The sequence below is a fragment of the Anser anser genome (genome assembly GCF_964211835.1).
Source record: "Anser anser genome assembly, chromosome: 3".
NCBI classification, from domain to species: domain Eukaryota; kingdom Metazoa; phylum Chordata; class Aves; order Anseriformes; family Anatidae; genus Anser; species Anser anser.
The window spans coordinates 20,702,503-20,713,931 of NC_139722.1; the positions used below are offsets into that span (position 1 = coordinate 20,702,503).

The window sequence follows — 11,429 nt, forward strand, 5'->3', positions numbered from 1 at the left end:
CAGGAGACCATGTTAAATTTGGTCCCCCCCCCCCCCCAAAAAAAAAAAGTCGGGGGGGAATTTTCTAAGTGAGCAGTCACCCAGGGCATCTCTCAGGCTGAAATTTGTCATGTCAGAACACGAACAGGTCACACTTAGCGAAGCCGTGCAGCTCAGGGAACAAAACCTCCCTTCCTGCAATCGGCAGCTTGATTCTTTCTAGTCTTGGCTTTAGAGCACTATGCGGAGTTTATTATAATTCTCTTGAATAGTAAAGGCTCACCCTGAGCACTCTGGTGCACAAGTATCCAGGAAAGCCCTGCTGGGGCTCTTGTAGCCACTTGCCTCAAGACACTTTCCTGATCGAATTCCTACTCCTACCATGCCAGACCAGGTATTCTTTCGTACCCCCTGGCAAAGCTAATGGGCTCTGGGCTGGCTGCATTAGACCTTCTGCCTCAGCACCAGCAATGAGCCTGAGGCTACCAGGTAGCTGAAGCACATCCTCTCCAAGCAGCCCCATTCTGGAAGCATTATAGATTTGCAGTTCACCTCCTTAGATATATATGCAACAAGCAAAGCATCATTAGAAGCACAGCGTTTATGAGGGTTCTGAAAAATCACATTTTTTTACTCCTTAGCTAGTGCAAAGACACCACAGATATGAGAAAAATGGTCAATCCTTTGTAGCATTTCCCAGTTCATTGTTCTTACTACTGTAGTCTTCTTCAGGCTTCACTTCAGAGTTGTGAAGGGCATCCCAAGTTCTCCTCCTCCAACTCAAATCTCTTTTCTTGCGTGACAGATTATCTACTGTGATCCCCCCCAAAAAAAACTTTTCATCTGTACTTCCGCAAAGAGAAAAAAATCTTTTTTCTTAAAATTTCCTATTTCCTATGTCAAGTGTGTCCTGACATCTGAACATCTTTGTTGGATGATCCTCAGAGAATTTTGTTTGATGTCCACTCTCCTGGGGACCGGAAGTGGAAGACCAGTTGGCCTGCAGCAGGAACCATCTCCCTGCGTATCCCATTAAAGCAATTAATCAAATTATAATAATCTTTCTATGCTAGAAGGCAGGAATTTCTCCCATCATCTTTTGTGGTTCGTCTTTTTGTGGTTCTACTTCCCATCAATGGGGGCTGTTCAGCCACGTCCTGGGAAGCAGGGCCTCAATATGCGTGGTGGTTTTTCAGGAGGACAGACGCTTCCACAACAAGAGCCCCCCCCGCCTCCTTCCCCTTTCCCACCTTTTATTGCCGAGTGTGACATCACATGGCATGGAATATCCCTTTGGTCAGTTTAGGTCAGCTGCACCGGTGATGTCCCCTCCCCGTCACTTGCCCACCCCCAGCCTGCTGGCTCTTGGGGCTTGGAGGGAGTCTTGATGTGGTGCCAGTATTGCTCACTGACAGAAAAAAACACTGGTGTGATACCAGTGCTGTTTGAGCTACAATTGCAGAACACAGCACTGTATGGGCTGCTCCAGGGAAAGTTAATTCCATCCCAGCCAGACCTAGCGTAAGGCAGGTTTTAACTCCTGGCTTGAGTGTAGTTCGTTGCAGACTGTGTCTGTTTAGGTTTCTTCTTTCACTGAAAAGATCATTGTCTTCTTTTACTTTGACTTTACTGTTTTTATCAACAAGAAGAGTATTACTAAACTCCCAGTCTATGTCAAAAGGTGTCATGTCGTTACTTCTAGAAAGGAGGACGGTACTGGCGCTACTTCCAAAGAGTTGTTCCATTAAATTAGACTTCTTTCCTTTCTTAGTATTGAAATCTGCGTTTTCCTTGATATTTTCATCTAAGTAATCACTTTTTTGATTAAGTCACCTTGATCTCCCTGATCCTTTTCCAAAGGAAGGTACCTAACTGCCAAATGTTAACTCTCTACTTTAAATCTACAGTCCTTAGCTTTCTCTGCTTCTGCCCTTGTACTTTTGTGGCATCATAAAATGGGTTGGCTTACTAGAGAGTCCTTCAAAACTTTTGTTGGCCAAAGAGCTGTAGCCTGAGAGTCAGAAGTCTCCCCCATACTACAGGAAGAGAGAACGCCCCCAAGGGTAAATTACCCAACATTTTGATATTTCTCTTCGGTATCAAAAAACACACACACAAAAAACACCAGCATGAGTGAATGAAAGAAAACCAAGCACGGCATGCCAGAGCTAGTCTAACAATTCTGCCAGTTAGCTCTAAGAGAGAATTTGAAGTTAGCTGAGTAACGGAGAATAAAAATGAAAAGCCAATGGTCTCTCTGTTTGAGGGCATTTATTGTCTACCACAACGGTCTGCCCAAGAACTTGTCCCTAAGGACACCAAGTTCTTTCTGGGAGAGGTTGTGCACCACCACCAACAGAATCTCAACAGATTCCAAGGACTCTCTGGTGGGTCTGTTGGGGTAAGGAAAGCCAGGAGGCCGGCTTGGTTGCCTTGGTTTCCGTATGCCCACACATGGAGACGGTAACCTGGACACTGTGGACTGACTGTGTGCTCACAATGCAGACAGGCAGGTTAAAAGGCGGCGCCTCTTCCTGCAGCCATCACTTCTTGGAAGTGAGGTTGTGACGGACGAGGTAGGATGAGGCTTTTCTCCAATGCATACTGTGAACTGTCGATCTAGCTTCACATTCATTAGTCAAATGAGACCAGTGAATAAGAGAATGTTTAAATTTGCCTTCCTTTCAACAGGCACGCAATGTGTGCAGCAGAGTCACAAAAGGAAAATTCAACTGAGAAGAGCCAAGCGGTAAGATTAGCTCCTTACGAATACACAAGTTCGTGCATTTTTTTGGACGTAGGTGGTCTAGCGCAAAGCCTGATACTCTTCATGTGATAAATGGGCGAGAGGGAGCAAAAGAAAAAAAAATGAAATGCTTCAGATACTTGTGGCTCTGCTTACCTGCAGAAGAAAAACTGCACGCTCTTCCAGTGACAGTGTCAGAAGCGTGCAGCTAGCTCTCACGTGCACTTTCAGGGAGTCTTTAGTGGAGAAGAGATCCTCTAGTACCATGGCCAGTGAATATTAGTCACCAGACAGAGGGAAGAACTGAAGCAGCTTCTGGTTCTCTCTCTCGCATCCCTCTGCCTTCCTGCCCAGCATGGCCATCGAGCAAAAAGCAGCCAAGCCCTTAGTTTGTGCCTTCCTCTGGCACGTTTTAAGCATGATAACTTTAGAAGTGGCCAGCAAAAGTTAGGAAGTACAGTCGGCGAAGGCGGTATGACATGCTAAAGGCCATTGAAGCCCAGCTCCATACCTCTTTGGGTTTTCGTATTCCCCCAATTTTCTTCCTGCATTTTCATAAAGGCTAAGAAGGTTCTACGAAGCCTGGGAAACAATTCAAGGCCCTGACAGTGTCAGACGTGCAGTCTTCACCAAGTATTTGACTTAAGAATGAATTGCCCTCAGCATTCTGTAGTGATTTAAGCGGCCGTGAGCAGGTGGCAAAAGTGGCTTAAAGTCAGGTTGCGGCCTAAAGTCAAATTCTTTGCTGACAAGTGCACGTGTCCCAGGGGAATTTCCTTCATGAGTACCCTTGGGTTGCAGAAACCTAGCGCTTCTCCTGTGCTTCTTCCTCCCCCATGAAATACTGCAAACCACTCAAACCCTGGTCTGAAATACAAGCTATGTCATGAGGTACCCGTTGCATTGGCAGGGCGCGATGGAGCTGCCCGACTTGACCGTGCAGAAGAGCTCTGTGAAGCTCCTCATGAAGAGATGGGAGGCCGCCAGTGCTCTGACACCTAGCCTGGCCTTCCAACGCCTGCCAGCCCCACGGTCCCTGGCACCAGAGAAAGCCAGCCCAGGCAGCACCGTGGAGGAAGCCGCGGCAGACAGCGGGAGGGCGGACGTCACCCTGGGTGGCCCTCGCCGGACTGAGACCTTCCCCATCTCCGTCAAGGAGCTGCAGAGCCACTTTGAGACCCTGGGTGGCAGGAAGGTGAGTGCACGCAGGTTCCGCAGCTGAAAAGGATTCCCGCGCTCTCACTGAGGACTTGGAGAACACTACTGCCAGAACAGCACCCCCTTCCAATCTGCTGCCTCTTCATATCCTTTCTGCCCCCTGAAAACCCTACCTGGCTCCTCCCAGTAGCTTCTAGCTCACATCCCCTCCATGTCTTCCAACAGGAAGCGGAAAGTGGCAGAAGCTCACTGCCACCAGCACTGGCCACTCAGCCTGGGAGCCAGACAGACATTTCTCTGATGGAAGTGTCCAGCGTGAAACGGGGGAGGGCAATCTTTGAGAAGATGTCCTCAGGCAATGGACAGACCACCAACACTGAAGGTTAGCCTTACCACTTGGATCGGATTTCTCCCTTTAGTTCAATGCACTCCATCTCTGAGGTGACAAGGGGCAAACACACTCACCTCATCAGGGCAGCCCCCAGGCCGCCCAGGGAGAGAACGTGGCGTTCTTCTCAATGCAAAACAAGCTTTCCAGATTTCTCCATTTTGTCTTTTGTATTACGGAGGAGTGCCTGATGCCCATTAAATACTTTTTGAACAAAACACAACAGAATGGTGTCTTATGTTTTGAGAAGATAACTTTTGATGAAGACAGCCCAGATTACAAATATGATATCAAAACTATGGGCAGCATTCATCAATTACGAAAAAGTGGTATCTTCATTTTCTTCTTTGGTGAAGATAGTTTGGATTTAGCAACTTGTTGCTTTGGTAACAATGCGTTAACTTTTATTAGTTAAAGGCATTCTGGTTTCCACAAATTAAATGCTCCGTACTTTATGTGTTCTAAAGTAAAAGTACGGCACAGTTGGCAAAATGTTGGCAATACTGTTTGTTTTGCTTACTGCTTTTCTTTCAAGCTTTGAAACACATGCACCCATCTCCCTCTCCCCAACTATGACGTCTCTTTGTGGTTGCAGTGGGTGGCTGCAAAGCTGTAGGAGGACTTCAAGAAGAGAGCCCTCCACACACTGGAAACACGCTGACGGAATTCCAGGAGAATGTCTCCTTGAAAGACAAAATGGCTCTGTATCAGGCTGCGGTGTCAAAGGCAGAGAACAGCAACCGCTTTGCCAATGTAAGATACCAATGTCTCAATATCTTCTTAATTCTACGTTTGCTTTGCCCAGGGACAGATCGTAACCATCTTTATTTCTACAAGCAAGCTATCAGGTGGATCATAGGGTGGATCAAAATTTAAATCCCAAATTAGGAAACCTACAGAGCAAACATAGTCATCCATCAGTCTCTCTCTCTACCAAATGAGGTTTTTCATGCTAGATGCCTTTGGTCTTTTGGACAATCCCCATTACTTCATGGAAGTGCTCTTCCTTTCAGTCCACCTTTGCCTGAACTTCATATATGAGGATCATGGGTGAGAGAGAGATCAGCAACACGGTTATCCTATGATGACAAAACAAGGCAGTTTCCTTACCACAACAACTATTCTCTATCGCCAAATAATAAAATCCTATTCAGGAGCACAGTGACTTTAGAGCTCTTGCTGCTCGAGCTGAAGAATTTGAAATTACCGCATGATAAAACAGCTCAGCTATGGGTGCTCAGGTAGCCCAGAAGCCACCTGAGGGAAGCAGCCAACAGCCACGCTCGCCTTCAGAGTCCAGGTGTTTTCAAACCACGCAATTCCTGCCCACTGTCTTCTTGATTTCCTAATTGCCCTTGTGTATTTGGAACAGATTCCTGCGGTTCTTTGGGCCAAGAAGGTTCCAATTCCCTCCTCCCAACACTGCCAGCAATGGTGCTGTTAGCTCTCTCTCCCCAAAAGGAAGAACTGGAGGAAGCCTGACCCAACCGAACTGTGTTGAGAACATATGAACTGCTTCATTTACACCCTATAACACCTTGCCCTTACTTGTTGAAATGGATGGTATGTTCTTACTGCAAATGGAAAACACCTGGCCTTATTTGATCACTCTAGACCTCAGAGGAAATCAAGTCCTGCACTGTGCCCGGGGGCCTGGCTGCAGTGAGGAAACACTTTGAGAACGGGCAGATGACCCCTTCAATGACCACCTTTGCTCACTCCCAGCACCAGCACAAATCTGCAGAGGTAACAATGGCATTTTGAATACTAACAAATTAGGTTTCCCCTGTTAAAGAGCTCGAGAGGAAAATAACATTATTTGCTTGATTCCAGGATTCACCATTCCCGGTGTCCCTGGAAAAATTTGCACCCCATTTTCTTTTCAACTTGCCCTCCTCGAGCCTCACCTAACTTTAACGGTTCAAACTTCTCATCACATGGGTTCCTTGTGGTGCTCGTAATCCCCTAAATCATCACGGTACACTGCCGTAAAGGAACCATTTGGGCTTAACATCTGTTAAAGTAGAACTGATTTGTGACAGCCCTTCACAGGCAGAAACACAAATCCAGATTACTGTTAATTATGTGATTCTTTGTATTTGTTTTCAGGAGACCTCAAGTACCACTCAGCTCCCACTATCAAGCAGCACCAGGGAAGCTGAGTGCAGTGCGACGAGCTCCAAAGAAGCCCCACTAGAAGCCTTTCAAAGCAAAGAGGTAACTTTATCAATTAACAATTATATCATTTGGTTTTAAAACAGTGTCCTAGACAGGGTTGTTTGGATGTGGTAATGAATGGGGCTTCCCACTCAGACTTCTCTGTGATGTTTCAAAGACAGCAGCCGAAATATGGAGTATTCTTCCATGTTGCACTAAATCCCGCAGTAACGTGAAGGTTTTGTGCACAGGTTTCTCTCGGGGAGCAAGTGACTCCAGAGACAAACGGGGCTTCTACACTCACCCGGCATACTGATGAAGCAGGTAAGAAGTGGCTTGAGAGTACTGGCTCCCAAAGGAGCACGACAAACCAAGTTCTTGGCAACCGTCTTTACTGGCACAAACGTGGGGCTGCTTTTAGGATACAGATACAGGACATTGCTCCAAGTTGTTCAGTGCCTCCTTCCTCAGTTAAGCACATTCATTGGTCTCAGTGGGACCTAAGAAACAGGTTTCCGTGCTGGTACACAGAGAGGAGTTTGGCAGAAGGAGGTAGCTTCAAATTTGTGCTGAGCTGCTGGAAAGAGCGGGGCATTTTAAGAGATGTCTGAAGACACACGCAAACCCTTGCCCCTGTATAGCCGAAACTGTGGATGATAAAGGCTCAATTTATAGCCAAGCTGAACAGGCCTGGAGATCACGATCACGGTGCTGAGGTGCTGCTTCCGCAGTCTAGTCCTGGTATTAGAATTCACGCGTTTGGTTAACACAAAGACCTCAGTCCTCTGCGAGCCGTGACATTCAGGCAATTCAGGTACGGCAAAACAGCAGGCCATAGATAACGTGTCCCTCAACACTTCTTCCATCCATTTCCTATGTATTTCTTCTCTTCATATTGTCCGTTGTTCATTTACTTTTTTTTTTTTTTTTTAATAATAATAGTAATTATTATTCTTTCCATTGCAGTAAGCAATGCAGCTGTGGAAGTGGAGGTCCCAAAGACTTCCACAGAGGTGTGTGACCATCAGATGGAAAGGACAGCAGAGGAAAACGCTGTTCCCATAGACAGAGAGACTGCAACATCTGTACCAGATGGCAAGGTCTGTGCCTTTATAGTAAGAGTAGACATCAGTCTGTCAAATACAGTCTGAATTTCTATTTTTACAATGTAGTTGCAATTGAAAATGCAACCTGTGAAAGCAGTAGGAATATACGGAGCTTAGCAATGACGGGCACACAAGGTGGTATTTAGTACAACCTGTAATTCAGCAGGTACTTCTACTACATGACAAACACAACTGAAAGTTGAACTCAAACGCTTCTGCTTTTCCTTTCCTTCTCTGATGAAGGAAGCCTCTTCTTTCCCTGCTTTCAGTCTCTAAAAGGCTATGTTTTCTGTCACCAGTTCCTCAGATGCACAGAAACTCTCAACTTGAGGAAAAACGAAGACAAGCGTCAAAATGTCGAGGGCTATCTGGACCAGGCAATTCCACTGGCACTGCCGAGCGAAGCACTGCACCAGCCCAAAAGCACCATGCCGTCTGCTCTTGCCAGAATGAGAGCCGTGAATGCAATCATCAAGAGCCATGCACATTCTGTAAGACGGCCACGTCACCAAGGAGCTGCTGGGCTGCCAGTTCTAAGCGTATGTGCACAAGAAAACCCAAAGGTTCAAAGAGGCGCCATCTATTCAGACGAGATGCTCCCTAAGCCTAGGGAGCCACAGATGAGGGAGCCACTGAGACAACCCAAAAGCAGAAGCAATTGTGCGGCTTCCAGAATTAAGGCCATCAACGACATCCACAGGAACCTACACCATTCTCAAAGGCGTCCAAACCAGGAAGGGGCTGCTTTTCTGGTGGAGGATGCGCAAGGGTTCAAAACAACAGCATCCGGCCTGAAGAACAAAGACGCAAGCGTCACAGTCTCTGTGTTGTGCAGTAATGCACAACAAGTTGACAATAAAGAGATGAAGTGACTCAAAACTAACAGACTTGTCTGAACTTTTGCTGCCTGTCTCAACAGGTTGGAGCATCAGGCGGGGAGAAAGTTCATGAAATATAACGAGGGCAAGTGTAGAGCCCTGCATCGGGGCAAGAACAACCCCAGACACCAGGATAAGTTGCTGACTGACCTGCTAGAGAGCAGCAAAGGGGAAAGGGACGTGGGTGTCCTGGTGGAGAGCCGGCTGACCATGAGCCAGCACTGTGCCCTTGTGGCCAAGAAGGCCAATGGCATCCTGGGGTGTATTAGCAGGGCTGTGGTTAGTAGGTCGAGAGAGGTTCTCCTCCCCCTCTACTCTGCCCTAGTGAGACCACATCTGCAATATTGCGTCCAGTTCTGGGCCCCCCAGTTCAAGAAGGACAGGGAACTGCTTGAGAGAGTCCAGCACAGAGCCACGAGGATGATTAAGGGAGTGGAGCATCTCCCTTTTGAGGAAAGGCTGAGGGAGCTGGGTCTCTTTAGTTAGAGAAGAGGAGAGTCAGAGGTGACCTTATTAACGTTTATAAATATGTAAAGGGAGAGTGTCAGGAGGACGGAGCTAGGCTCTTCTCGGTGACATCTAATGATAGGACAAGGGGCAATGGGTGTAAGCTGGAACATAGGAGGTTCCACTTAAATGTGAGACAAAACTTTTTTATGGTGAGGGTGACAGAGCACGAGAACAGGCTACCCAAAGGAGGGTCGTGGAGTTTCCTTCTCCAGAGACACTCAAAACCTGCCTGGACGCGATCCTGTGTGACCTGATCTAGCTGCTCCTGCTCCGGCAGGGGCATTGGACCAGACGATCTTCCAAGGTCCCTTCCAATCCCTAACATTCAGTGATTCTGTGATTCCTAGGCGTCTCAGCAGTCTTCTAGCATCTTTCTTTGGCAAAGGCATGTCTGAAAAGAAAAACTGTAAAAATCACAGTCAGGGGAAGAACTCTGGATCTCCAAAGTACCAATCTGCAGGTCTTATATATGGGCTGCCATTATGTCAGGATAACAACAATCTGCTGCCCAGGAAGATTAATCTTACTTTGAATTCAGTACGCACTGCAATACTATGCTCCTCAGAAAATCAGGACAATTATTCCCAGGTTTTGTGATTACCACTCGTTAAAGTGAGGATTTACTGGATTAGGTTTTGGATGAACACTAGATCTCAGAGTGTACCTTATAATTGAGGAGAACATAGAAATATCAATATAGCATTGAATTAAATATTTTCAGTGAATGTTGTAAATGTTACTCGTGCTTTTTTCCCCTGGATTGAAGGCATAGTGTCACGAGGGTGCTTATCAATTAAAGCAAAACTGCATCCTGTGACAGCATATACAGTGTATTCACTGGAAGCAAACAAACTCCAAGACAATTTATTTTATTATTATTATTTTTTTTTTTCAGAAGACATTAGAGTATTCTTAAGAAGAAGACTTTCATCCTAGGTTTGTGCATTTCCTTGACGGAAAAATGTTCATGCTACTGCATGAACTATTTCCTGCTTAATTTGTTCAAAGGCTTGTCGTTGCTCAGGGCCCCATTCAAAAGCATTCTTCTTACGGGTTACTTGGTAGAGCGGGTTTACAATCAGACTGTAATTTGGAATATGCATTCTCCAAAACCCCACGACACCTAGGAAAGTTTGTGTTTCTTTTTTGCTAGTTGGTGGAGACATAGCTGTTATCTTGTTGATCACATCCATTGGGATTTGACGGCGTCCATCTTCCATTTTATTCCTAAAAACTGGATCTCTCGTGCAGGTCCTTTAACTTTATTCTGTTTTATGGCAAAACCGGCCTTCAGAAGGATTTGGACTATTTTCTTCCCTTTCTCGAAAACTTCTTCTGCAGTGTCACCCCACACAATGATGTCATCGATGTACTGCAGGTGTTCAGGAGCTTCCCCCTGCTCCAGCGCAGACTGGATCAGTCCATGGCAAATGGTAGGGCTGTGTTTCCACCCCTGGGGCAGCCGATTCCAAGTATATTGGACTCCCCTCCAAGTGAAAGCAAACTGTGGCCTGCACTGTGCTGCTAGAGGGATGGAGAAAAATGCATTAGCGATATCAATTGTGGCATACCACTTGGCTGCCTTTGATTCCAGTTCATACTGGAGTTCTAGCATGTCCGGCACTGCAGCACTCAGTGGTGGCGTGACTTCGTTCAGGCCACGATAGTCCACTGTTAGTCTCCACTCACCATTAGACTTTCGCACTGGCCATACGGGACTATTAAAAGGTGAATGAGTCTTGCTGATCACTCCTTGGCTCTCCAGTTGACGAATTAGCTTATGGATGGGACTCAGGGAGTCTCGGTTGGTGCGATATTGCCGCCGGTGCACAGTTGTGGTAGCGATCGGCACTTGCTGTTCTTCAACCCTCAGCAACCCCACAACAGAAGGGTCCTCTGAGAGACCAGGCAAGGTAGACAACTGTTTAATGTCCTCTGTCTCCAAGGCAGCTATGCCAAAAGCCCAGCGGAACCCTTTTGGGTCCTTGAAATATCCTCTTCTAAGATAATCTATGCCAAGGATGCACGGAGCATCTGGGCCAGTCACAATACGGTGCTTTTGCCACTCATTACCGGTTAGACTCACTTCAGCCTCCAATACAGTTAACTGCTGGGATCCCCCCGTCACACCATAAATACAGATGGGCTCTGGCCCTTTATAGCTTGATGGCATTAGAGTACATTGTGCACCGGTGTCTACCAAAGCCTTATACTTCTGTGCGTCTGACATGCCAGGCCATTGAATCCACACAGTCCAATAAACTCGATTGTCCCTTTCCTCCCCCTGGCTGGAGGCAGGGCCCCTCTAGTCCTGGTCAGAATCTTCGTTTCTGTGTCTAAAGGACTGCCTGCTGGAAGTTGGAGCAGCAAACTTTTCAGAGAATTCCTTTTTCCCACTTGTTTTCCTTTGCAATTCACGTACCCGTGCTTCTAGGGTCGCAGTAGATTTTCCATCCCATTTTCTCATGTCCTCTCCATGGTCACGTAGGTAAAACCACAGGGTGGCG

General features: G+C 46.7%; 2 protein-coding genes across 3 annotated transcripts in view; one reads left to right on the forward strand and one right to left on the reverse strand.

Annotated features, from left to right (window-relative positions):
- The window catches only part of LOC310896425 (uncharacterized protein), a 34,204-nt gene extending 23,424 nt beyond the window's left edge, over window positions 1-10,780 (forward strand). Inside the window, exons 1-8 of one of the 2 annotated variants that reach the window (XM_083828677.1) lie at window positions 385-3,920; window positions 4,109-4,265; window positions 4,867-5,024; window positions 5,886-6,017; window positions 6,381-6,488; window positions 6,680-6,752; window positions 7,395-7,528; window positions 7,834-10,780. In XM_083828677.1, the coding sequence (XP_083684803.1) occupies window positions 3,612-3,920; window positions 4,109-4,265; window positions 4,867-5,024; window positions 5,886-6,017; window positions 6,381-6,488; window positions 6,680-6,752; window positions 7,395-7,528; window positions 7,834-8,406 (1,644 nt within the window). In that variant the 5' untranslated portion in view covers window positions 385-3,611 and the 3' untranslated portion in view covers window positions 8,407-10,780. Of the gene's footprint in view, window positions 1-384; window positions 3,921-4,108; window positions 4,266-4,866; window positions 5,025-5,885; window positions 6,018-6,380; window positions 6,489-6,679; window positions 6,753-7,394; window positions 7,529-7,833 lie in introns of those variants that run through there. The other variant, XM_083828675.1, reaches the window with a different exon arrangement.
- Window positions 9,576-11,429, reverse strand: part of LOC310897478 (uncharacterized protein) — a gene marked incomplete at its 3' end in the record, with an annotated part of 33,852 nt that continues 31,998 nt past the window's right edge. The window contains exon 6 of the mRNA XM_083831129.1: window positions 9,576-9,586. Within this exon, the coding sequence (XP_083687255.1) occupies window positions 9,576-9,586 (11 nt within the window). The remainder of the gene's footprint in view (window positions 9,587-11,429) is intronic.